This window comes from Merops nubicus, unplaced genomic scaffold (genome assembly GCF_000691845.1).
Source record: "Merops nubicus isolate BGI_N331 unplaced genomic scaffold, ASM69184v1 scaffold21874, whole genome shotgun sequence".
In the NCBI taxonomy this organism is placed as follows: Eukaryota; Metazoa; Chordata; class Aves; order Coraciiformes; family Meropidae; genus Merops; species Merops nubicus.
Window position 1 is genome coordinate 657 of NW_008602549.1, and position 11,861 is coordinate 12,517.

Here is an 11,861-nt window from a genome sequence, read left to right on the forward strand (position 1 = left end):
CTCTGCAAGAGCTGCTGGAAACAACCAGAGAGCCACGTTTTGGTTGATCCCCCCCAGCTCACTGCCTGGGGATGGAGGCTGGGGCTGCTGCAAGGTTGTGCAGGCTCTGAAGAGGTTCAGATGTGCTCAAAAAGGGAGGAAAAAGCCAAAATACCCATTTCTGGGAGAAGGGGTGGCAATAGAGGGAGGCAGACCCACAGGTGGTCACTCTGCTCTTTGTTTTCCACGTGTATCTGCTGCTCCAAGCAGAAACAGCCCCTGGGCCAAGGTGGGAAAAGCTGAAAACAATCAAAAAAAAAAGCAGCCAGGGGGTCAACACCTCTATGGAGGAGTCCCAAGGAAACACCAAGCCAGATTCCAAAGTTCTGTATTTTTCAAAATAAAGATCACACGTTGTTTAGAGACAATCTACACAAGAGTTACAAAAAATAGTCGCCCAGGCATAAGCATACACAGGTTTGTTAATTATACACATATGGTTACAAGTGTGCTTGCAAAAAAGTCTGTTGGAAATATACACAAGGCTCTGTAAATGTACACCGTGTAGTGTTACAGGTCTATATTCAAACAAGGAAAATTGACAGTATGTTACATTCACTTACAAGTAGACAAAATGCAAAATACAGTTCATCTTCTGTACAAAAAGGGGAGTGATTCACACTTTACAAGGTGAAAAGGAACTCTGATTGTAAGGGAAACTAGGGGTGGGGGGCTGTACTTCTGCACTTTCTGTTTCTTACTGTCACAAAATAAGCAAAACATTACTTGTTTTTTTTTTTATTGAAAGATTCAAAAAAACCACTATTTTGAACTGAATCCTTTTGTTTGTAGAACATTTAGAAAGGATGGCTACCGTTCAACTAGGTGACAAATAAAACCAAGCATTTCTTTTTCTTTTTTTTTCCTTTTTTTTTTGTTTTTTTTAAACATGAACTAGGCTGTATAAAGAGAACATTTCCTTCAAAAGAAAACAAAACAAAACAAAACAAAAATTTACTTCTGGTTGAAATTGCCATTTACAATATACAACACTATATGCTACGACCATAAAAGGTGTGAATATACACTGAAATGCACAGGTTTTCCTAATTCCTTTTTTTTTTTTTTGCCTTTTTTTTCTTACCAAAAAAAAAAAAAAAACTGGGTTTTTTTTTTATGTTGATTCAAACTTCTCCACATTTACATTACAGAGGTTTACAAATGTACAATTGTACAGTCAGAAGTATGTTCCACTACTAGGGTACATTATAGATACAGATCAGACATCAAAACAAGAAAATACTACAAATTTTTATATATGTAAAGTCTACACCAAGTATACACTATATATTTATAGAAGCAAGACCAAAGCCGAGTTGGATTTTTTGTTGTTGTTGTTGTTTGTTTTTCCTCATGCTAAATAAAATCAAATTGTGTCTCTCCATGTTAACAGAACAGAGTCAAGGACTATCCCCCCCTTCTCCTTAAAAACTTCCTGGGTGTGATGTTTTCTTCCCCAAAATGCCAGCTAAGCTCCCTCCTTTAGCATGTTCTAACCCTCCCCCTCAAAAAAAAAATTTAAAACCTTAATTCTGTGATTTTTTTTTGGTTTTTAAACCTTTAGCAAGTTGATTATTTTTTATATATAAACAGCATTAAATGCGGCTCTTGGGCCGTTTTAACTAAAATCCAAACCTCTTGCTGACTTTTGACTAAAAGGAGCAAAAAACCTAGTTGCAAAAAAGTTGCCTCTGCGAGGCAGATGATTAAAAACGGGGTTTGTTTTTTGTTTTCTTCAAACCAACCACCCTGAAAGTCTCCACATTTGGAATATAGATACAACAGTGAACAAAAATGTGGCCTTCCATGTACATTTGATACCTATGTACAGTATTCTATACACCAGTAAAACAGCAGGGCAATTAGTTAATTAAAAAAAATAATTAGTACATGTTATGCATAATAAAATTAAAGGAATTTACAAAGGCTTTTTTCTTCTGTGGTGTTTTTTTTTTTCTTTTTTAGCAGTTGAGCAACCAGAAACCGTGTTCTGCCTGGAACTGGAATCGTGGTGGTCGCTGGCTGTTGGTGCCCACGGGCAGGGAGCTGCTCTCCCCAAGTCCCTGCCTCAGATGATGCCGTTGGGTGGCCCACAGATGGGCCCCAGGTCCACCCCGTTCTTCATGTAGTACTTCTCCAGCTTGGCCAGGATGTGTTTGCCGTAGGTGTACTTGCGCAGGGTGGCGATGTGAGGCCGGATCTGGGGGGGGAAGAGGAGAGTCAGTGAAGCTGGGGAACCCCAAAATGATGGTCCCGTCAACTCTGGGGACCAGTCATGAGGTGCTGGCCACCAGCAGAAGAACAGGAGGCCACAAAATGCCTGAAATATTGGAGAGTTGTTTTTGCTGTTGTCGCATCGATGGCTGCGAATCGAGCTCCAGGACTCGCTGGTGGGGATTTTAGGAGGAGCTGCTGGTCCAGGAGGTGGCACCAGCCTGAGCCCCAGCACTGGAATCCAGCTGGAGCCAAGCGTGTGGATGGGTACAGGGCTTTGTCCCAGGAGAGGACCCCTGGGTGCTCCACCTTCCCAGCAGAAGGCTCCAGGGGGGCTGAACAGGGGGCAGGGGCTTCTGCTCTGTCTGGTCTACAGGCTGAACTCCAAAACTTGTGAGAAGCATCATGTGGGGCCTTGGCTCTCCCTCCACACGAGGGAAGGTCCCCAGCACCACCAGGTCCTTCTGTGTTCACCCCCATTTCTAACACTTGAGGTCTTTACTGACTGTTCATATCACTTGCCAGTATTTTCATGGGGTTTTTTTCAATACAAGCACTTCAGCAATGATACACGCTCTGCTTGTTTGCACTCAGAGCAATTTTCCCCAAAATTTCACCCCAGAAGGACAGTGGGCATGCTCCATTCTCCCAGGCTTTCCCTCCCCCAGCAGCTGAAATCTTCACCTGCAGCCAGTCCTCTCTAGCTGTCACCCCAGTTCTATTTCTGACAGCCACACTGATAACCCAATTAGCATTTTATTCAAAAGAAAGGGAACGTGGCAGTAAAGACCATTTGTATATTATTTTCTTGAATCCCCCTATCTCCTCAGATAGATTAGCAGAGCTCCAGTTAAACTGCACCTGTACCTTGCCATGCATCTTTATTTCCTTCTCTTTGTGATTTCTTTTGGACTAATACAGATTTGAGTTTAGAAGAACTACTCGGAGCAATTCCTAAACCCAAGAATTAAGCCCCCTGAGGATTTTTTCAGCTGTGTGTTTATTTACTGACTGTTTATATGTTTATACCTTGACCAACTGCCTCAGGCAGGTAAAAATCAGCTCCAGTACACAGGTAACACACGCTGCTTTATACAGAAAAAACACTCGACACATTTAACTCAAGGATTCTTAAATACTCCGTGATTTCATTGGGGTTTGAATACCTGACACTCGCCACAGTTCCTCTTAAAAACAAATCAATACAGGGTTTTCCAACCAGTGTCAGTCGTGTTTTATCTCTAAGAGGTCAAGCTGTGGCTGGTGCTGCTCACAAAGACTTGGTGCCAACGACACGTGGCTGCAGAACATCAGCTCAGTTCCACCACACAGCTAAAAGGATATTTCCCCCCCTCCCCATTCATTACAACTATCAAGACCCACCAACGTGACCTTTAAAGGCAAGGAAATGAAGACATCACTGGGGCAGCAGGCAGAGGACTGCCAGCAATACCTACTCAATTCCAAACCTTCATTTCTGAACAGATCTGAAGTCCTGAAGCGGGTGTAACGCTGAACCGTGGGACCCCCCCCCAAAACTGAGATGGGGAGACTCTGATGGACAGCCCCGGGCCCAGGAGCTGCAGCCTGAGGTGCCACCAGCACGGTGCTGCTGTGGCAAGGCTGGGCTGGCACTGGCAGCACTCCCTACACCACGAGCAGCAGAAGTAGGTTACTAGGTCAGCAGAGACTGCTAGAAGCAACCAGCCGCTTCTCAGTCCAACCCGCGCCTCGTTCCTCCACACTTCTGCCCTTCAGCTCCTCCTGAGCTCCACAACTTCCAACCAACTCCTTCCTCAGGGAATCCTCCAGGCAGAAGCCACCCCCTCAGTGAGAAACCCCACGTCCTCCTCCCTCCCTCCCTCTCTCCCTCACCTTGTGCATGACGATCTTGCGCTGCGCCGGCTCCGCCACGTCGATCATCTTCTGCACCACGTAGTTGGCGTACTGGTCCTTCATCATGGTGTATAAGGCACTGTGGGGGCCATCGTTCATGGTGCACACCTCATCAATCAGCATGGCCCGCTCCGTGCGCGAGGCGTGGGTCACACACTTCTCCACCACGTTGCTGTTGTCAGAGAAGGACAAGCTCTGAGCCCTGGTGTCCCCACCCGGCCTCTCCTGCCACCCCCGGGAGCTGCCGCCTGCTTCCAGCCAGGACAGAGCACTGGGGGCAGGTGATCCCTGCTCAGGAAGGGCTTGGAGCCCTGGGGAAGACTCAGAGGGGATCTGATCAATGCTCAGCAAGAGGCTGGGGCCAGACTCTGGTCAGTGGTGCCCAGAGACAGGACAAGGGGCAACGGGCACCAACTGGAACCCAGGAGGTGCCACCTGAGCAGGAGGAGAAACTTCTTTGGTGGGAGGGTGCAGAGCCTGGAGCAGCTGCCCAGAGAGGCTGTGGAGTCTCCTGCTCTGGAGAGATCCCAAACCTGCCTGGCTGTGACCCTGGGCACCCTGCTGTGGGTGAGCTGCTGGAGCAGGGGGGCTGGAGGAGATGATCCCCAGAGGTCCCTTCCAGTTCCTGGGATCCTGTGATTCTGTACGTGCTGGCACAGAAGTTCAGCAACATGAAACAGGAGAGCAATCTGAGGAACCTGGGATCTGAGTCAGAATGTGGGTAAAGCACCAGCTCAGGTTTTATTTCACCCCAATTTGTGCAACTCTAGTGACACTGGGTCTGAGATCAGCATCTGTTTTCATAGTGTGCCTATTAGAGAGGCAGATGAGTTGTTCTTTGGTTTTCCCCACACTGGAGCTTGACAGGAACAGAGGTCCAAGGTTAGAACAACAGGGAAATGCTTATTCAGAAACCAAAGATCTTGGCAGAGGCACTGAACTCCCCAAATTCCTGAATATATTAGCTGACTAGTCTGTGCCCTCTGGAGAGCCCAGTTAAATAGGATACAGGAAAGGGGAAGGAGAGTTTTGCTGGTCTTATCTTCTGCATCCCTGACTGAATCATCAAATCACCAAGTGGTTTGCCACAGCCAACAGTCAGCTCAGGGGACATCCTACACTAATTAACACTCCATCTGGAAAGAAATTTAGGAAAAAAGAGCACAGCAAGCCAGGGAGGAAGAATCTGAAGTAACAACATTAAGACCATGCTCTTCTAATTCCTGTTAAAGTTACACTTCCCTTGTGTCCATGAGCATTAAAGCACCATTTTACTCATCATAAAAAGGGGGAATATTGAGCCTTTGAAGAGCTCAGCCTTCATGTTCAAAAGGAATTTACAAACGTGGGAGCTCTGACTTCATCTCTGCATCCACTGAGGCACCTGGATTCTCCTTCTACCCATGTGTAACTCTGCAGCATCTGGACTAAGCACCTCAGGCTGCTCCAGCTTCCCTAGGAGGGTCTCATCATGCATGTGTCTCAGAAAGGACCATAAGACTTTGTGTATAAAGAGCTCAGATTCTTCTCTGGGAAGTGGGAGGAAGAAGAATCCCAAATTCCCCTGTGGCTTGACACAGCATCCCAGGGGCAGTGAAATGCTCTTAGGGCACGTTATTGCCCAAGGGATAGCAACCACTTAAAAAACACCAGAACAAAACAAAACAACCCCAACACACACCAAAACTCTTGGTCCAGTTCAGGAACAAGGATCAGAGCTGCTCTTCCACATCTTCATCCTCTGTCATGATAAGCAGAACTTACCTTGCCAGTCACTCAGCCCAGTTCATAACCAGCTCCAAACAGCACTCTGCTGTTCAGAAAAAACACCTCCATTCACCTCCCCACACCCCAGCCCCAACTCTTCTGCAGCTCTGGCACGTGTCCCTGCCCCCATGGGAGGGGGAGATTTTAAGGAATGAATTCATACCTAGCAAATTTATGTTGACTCAACACGAGCACGTTGCCTCTGATTTCTGCTACGATCTTGCTCTTATCCTCAGGCCGACCATGCTCTAGGACATGCTGGATGACATAGTTCCCATACTGATCCTGTTTGGGAGACAGCAGGAACGTGTGACAAACAGGGACAGGAATCACTCTTATCAGCCTAGTTCCAAAGGGAATTAAGACTTAGCAACATGAACTAAACACTAATTAAAATATCTATAGTATGAATCATGGAAATACTTTCTGCTTCTCCAAAAACCTGTGTTCTAGAGTGTTACCAGGAGGCAAAATGCTCCATCCTTGTCCAGTTCCAGAACTCAAACCAATGCCCTTGAACACGAAATGTCAATACTCTGCCTATTTCCTTTGCTTTCCCCAGGTTCAAACACACCAAATCCTGTGTCCTGGAGGGCTGCACTGTGGTTCTAGCTACAGCAGATTATCCTCACATGTCCATGTTCTGAATGTGTCACAAAATAGGTACTTTCCCAGTTCCCAACACCAGGGGCATGACCCAAAACGTCCTCTCCATGCCCAACCTCTTCCCAGCTTCCCATGTGCCAAATACGTGAGCATACAGGACATGGTTCATTTGCTGTTATATCCTCAACATCAGAAACCCAGGAAGAAAAGTCCTCAGAGGACTGAAAGGAACAGGAAAGGCAGCCAGGAAGGGGGTGTGCCTAAAACCAACACATTTTAAGAATCCAGATCACTCGGCCCTTTCTTTTCCCAGAACTGATCAGCTCTTCACATCAACTCCCTTTAGATCTTACTGGCCTGCACCTTCCAGAGTGATGAATTAGGACACACAGCCACTCAAGATTCTTCTCAAAAATGAAAGTAACTACAACTTTGACACTTGCTGGATGTCTGCACACAGCCCAGACTATCAGAGGTGATGTGTTTCTTGTCTGCTGGGTTCCTTCCCGTCCCGACCCGGGCAGCACTGTGGCTGCAGTCCCCAAGAGGCTGCCAGGAGCTCTCCTAACACAGAGGAACATCTCCCAGCACCTGCACGACTGACCTGAACGAGCTGCTCGGTGTGTTGGTGAAGCTCCTCCAAGATGGGAAGGGTCTGCTCAGGAAGACAGTGCTCCAGGATCCTCTGGATCACACGACAGCCGTACGGGTGCGTGGACAAGGCGAAGACCTGAGTTCAGCCAGGACAGGCAAGCACAGGCAGCAACATGTCTGTTAGTCCTTGTGAAGCCCAGAAACCTCCTGGAACTCTGTGTATGCACGGGGGTTCTTCCCAGGGTAATGAGAGTTTGAAGCACTGCACCTCCAGAGAGCACGAACCCAAACTAGGAACACTGATCCCCACTCCCACTGGCTGGGTGGTGGCAGGGGCAGCACATCCCTGCCTGTGCTTCAGCTTCCCCAGTCATGAAACAAACACTAAAGCCTTGTGATTTATTAACCAAATAATAATAAAAAAAGCCCCGGGAGAACCAAGCATTATTAAAAGCTGTATTAAAATGCTGTTGGAGAAGAATAAACCCAGTGTACTCTTTGCCAGCTGCGTATTTGAAGCTATGGATGAAATGGTATGAACCAGAGAAGTTAAAAATGCTCAGCACGGGATTTTCCTCAACTATTTGGATTTGTTTAAAAGCTTTAACTGTGCTTAGAAGCCACAACAAAGAAAATTCCCTCTCATTTCTAATGGATTACCAAATCTGTTGGTAAGAACATGCCACGTTTTATTACTGCTGCAGTTTTCTGTCCAAAGCACAAAGTCCTACTTGGTTGCTTAAAATTAACAAAAGTCACAAATCCAAGCACTGGAGTCAAACTGACAGTTTACAAATTCCTAATAACTATTGAGTAACCTATGCAGGAAAAACAGGACTTGAAGTGCAATTAACAGCAGAAAAATAGTCTTGAGGTGATAAGTTTAACCTTCCACATGAAAGTTCAGATGAAACTGGGACAGCTGGCCAAAGCAATGCCAGTGGCATCAGCCAGGTTCCCAGAGGTATTTCTGCCTTGCCTAACTCCCCAGTGCAAGCTCCAAAGCTAAATTCTAACCAGCAAATCTGCTGAGCAAGTTTCCAGATAGAATCCTGCTTGTTTTGACAGAGCCAAGCAAGTCCTCGCTTTCGCAGCCCTTCCAGGAACACCCAGACTAATAAAGCCTGGTTCCTGCTACAGTAACCCCAGGCTACCCTCACAGCCCTGTGGCAAAGCCCAAAATACTTCAAAGACTCCCTCCAAAGCCAATTAAGAAGAAGCTGGAAACACCCAAACCTTCTGTAATGGAAGAGAGGCTGACTACAGGCAGAATAAAGCCAGCTACCCGATTAATATCCAGGACATCAATTCAGGAGAGAGCACCAAGAGAAAACTAGGAGAAGGAAGCAAAAGTAACTGCCCTTTCCTAGATGGAACTCCTGATTTTCTCCTGGTCTGAGCCCCCTGGGAAACAGCAGTGCTCTAAGCCATCCTCACAGCCAGGGATCATTTTGAATGTTTACTATGCACATCACAAAACTCTGCTCACCACCTTTACTGTGAAGATGGATTAGTGAGAGACTTGTTTTCCCCTCCATCAGTCAAAAAACACTTGATGTTCCAGGAAAACAGGTGTCTGCAAGGATGCTTTACTGTGATACACCTGCACAGAAATGACAACAGAGACATGACCAAAGAGCTTCCAGGCTCCCCAACCTCGCTGTACAAACCTTTCAGCTGAAAGCCTGCTAAAATTTACAATTCAAAGCAGCTGAACAAGTCACAGCCACCCTCACGCTGTGCAACAGCTAAGAAGACAAAGGAAAAGAGTCAGTATCTCTGTCAAGGACTTACCTGCCCCTTGAAGGCATCGATGATGAACTGCAGGGACTGAGGCTGCACGCACTCGATGCACTTCTGCACCACATGGTTCCCATTCTGGTCCTTCACACACTTGAGGACGTGGCCATCCAGCTCCCGGACCATCTCGTTCTATTGGGAGGAGAGAGAGGCAAACAGAAAGCACCACCAGGATTCAGGGCTGATAAATGGGGAGTTGTCACTGCTAAGGGTGGTCAGGAGTAGGAGAGGTATGAGGGATGTGCCCCGTGTACGTCCGGCTGGAAGTGTCCCAGTGGCCAAGCACTGGGAGGACACTTGGCACAGAACCCAAGGAAAAATCTACTCTGAAGGGAAGAGAAGCACCCCCTCCATCAAACCAAAGCTCCTTCCCAACCTCAGCAATTCTGTGAGCGTCCTCTGACAAGTTAAATACCCAAATTTAAGAAATGTTATTGATCCACAGCTTTACTGTGCATCCTCCACGTCCTCCTCTGCTCCCTTCCAAGAGTCTAAAATGCCCAAATTTCACAAACATCTGGGGAATCAGCTTCCTGTGTCACCCAAGTGGGGTGACACAGCACTGGGCTAAGAGCTTGCTAGCATTTTACACAGGCAATTAGGAGATCACTGTGGGATCTGAGCAGATGAAGTTTAGGTCTGATGAACATACCACACGTGTGGGCTAAAAGCTTCACAATCATACAACAGAGAATGACAGTTTGGGGGAATTTAGTGACACTACAGAACTGGATGAGTGCTGTTTTGCAGCTGATATGAACCCAGAGTTTCAGGAGCACCCAGAAATCTCGTTCTGGAGGAAGACACTGAGTGAAAGCTCAGCCCAGCAGTGCTGGAGCTCGGGCACCACTCTGCTGACACTGAGACAACACCGAGCTCAGGCTCAAGCTAAAGGGAATGAACATTCCTAAAGCTTCTTCCAGTTTGTAATTTAATAACCTACACTGAGATTTCTGGAGTATGATTCTCACCACCTTTATTAGCTAGCTTGCCTAGTGTGTATTTTTCATCTCAGTTCATTGTTCATAAAACCCTGGAGGAACCACTTTATTAATGAGCTCAGAGTGGGACTCTGGCTATCAGCCACATCTCTCCAGTGCCAGGCCTGGCTCGACAGGATCCAGGAGCTCCTCACTCATCTTGCTGCAGGAAAGCAGAACACTGACCCACATCTCACAGCAATGACACCTCAGTGACTGTTAAAGGGCAAAACTCTGGCACCGCTTCCTTCAAGGGATTTAAAAATATCTTTGGTTACACCATCATTCTCAGTTTCCCTTACACACCCAGGCTGATTTCAGGGAGTTATCAGAGACCTGACACCAGTTCAGTGGAACAAGATGACAACAGGACCCAGGAACAGTGTCACATATTTACCATGCATGGAACGTCACAAACATGCCATAAACCAAACCAAAGAACACCAGCCACAAGAGGGACAGAAGGTCGTGGTTGAGGTCACCAAACGGGCAAGAACATCAAACATCAAGAAGAAAGTTAAAAGTGAAACTTACAATTACCTGCTGGTCTGGGGGAATAAACTCCAGGGCCTTCTGGATCACCCTACAGCCGTACATCTGCAGAGCCAGGGACAGAACGTGCCCACGGATACGTTCTGCCAAGGCCAACTTCTGTTCCAGGCTGCCAAACTGGGGAGATGAAAACCAGTCACAACAAGCACGAAGCCCTCGGTGGCCCAGCAGCCCTCCCACGCTCAAGTGTGGAAGAAGGAACAGGGTGCCCACTGACAGGACAAAAATACCAACCACAGCTCGGTGGATGGGAACAGGCAGGAGCCAGATGTCTGCTCTGGGTCTGGCAGACAGGCCTGGCACATGTGAAATGAGCTCCAGAGTCAAAGGTGTTGGAGCCACCAGGGTGACACGTGCCCGTTCAGTAACCCCAGCCAGGCCTGAGAGAAAATTACTGGACAGAAGAACCACCAGGGCTTGGTGGAGAAAGAACAGATGAGCTCCAAGAAGGAGAGATGGGTTTCTGCCCAACCTCCTGGCAGGAAAACACAACACTTCCTTCCAGCAAGAGCTGTTCAACTGGAAAAGTTTCTCTTTTGTTCTTAAACACACAAGAACTGACAGCTCAGCACAGCACCCTTGACAAGTCTTCTTGGACCTACATCTCCTGGATAGGTTCCTATTTATTCCTACACCTTTTGCATCTCAAAGCAAAGTGTTACTTCTCAGATGAATCTTTGTGAGTCCTGCACCTCAGACACCCCAACAGCCTGTGGGGAGGAGATGACATCAGTGTTGACAGAGATCCCAAATTTTAGCCAGATAGGAAGGTTTTTATGAGTTTGTCCAGCACCTCAGGACATCAGGCATCCGAGTAGGGCGTGCAGGGGAATGCAGACTTACTTCAAAGAACTTCTGGATGACATAATTCCCAAACACATCGACCATCAACTGGTAAGCTGCCTGGAGGATCTCGTTGAACACAAGCTGACGCTCTGCTGGGGTAGCACGCTCCAGTTTCAGCTGAATAAACCTGAAAAGCAGGGTTGGTGTGATGCCACTGCCACACGGACCCTCGCTGCATCTGTTAATACAAACCCTTTCAACAGCCTCACACACTAAGCTCTTGCCAACCACTCAGCTGCCCTACCCAGCAACCTGAACCCCTGGGGTGGTCACAGCCATGGAGTCCATGGCCACAGGTCACTGTTGGTACCCCAGAAATCTCATTCCAAGCAAAGATCTTGAGAGGGTAACAGGCAAGTTACAAAGCAATCTCCTCTTTAGAGGAGGAGCTCCAAGTACTGGCATTTGCACCCAAACCACCTCTAAAAGAAGAGCCAGTGTTACACTACTTGGCTTTTCCCATCTCCCTTTTTTCTGCCTCTCTGCTTCAGGGTGTGACGCAAACTGCCAACTCCAAGAGCAGCAGTCCCAGAGCCTTCTCACTGTCCCAAAGCCTTCTCACTGTCC

The 11,861-nt window shown here is 47.3% G+C and overlaps 1 protein-coding gene across 1 annotated transcript; it reads right to left on the reverse strand.

Annotated features, from left to right (window-relative positions):
* Positions 1-1,619: 1,619 nt before the first annotated feature.
* On the reverse strand, positions 1,620-11,582 carry LOC103771121 (pumilio homolog 1-like). Its single transcript, XM_008938410.1, has 8 exons — positions 11,539-11,582; positions 11,292-11,472; positions 10,431-10,565; positions 8,911-9,048; positions 7,127-7,252; positions 6,080-6,201; positions 4,129-4,321; positions 1,620-2,239 (listed from the first exon to the last, which is right to left on the reverse strand). The coding sequence occupies exons 1-8, from the start codon at positions 11,580-11,582 to the stop codon at positions 2,108-2,110; spliced, it is 1,071 nt and encodes a 356-aa protein (XP_008936658.1). The 3' UTR covers positions 1,620-2,107.
* Positions 11,583-11,861: the final 279 nt, after the last annotated feature.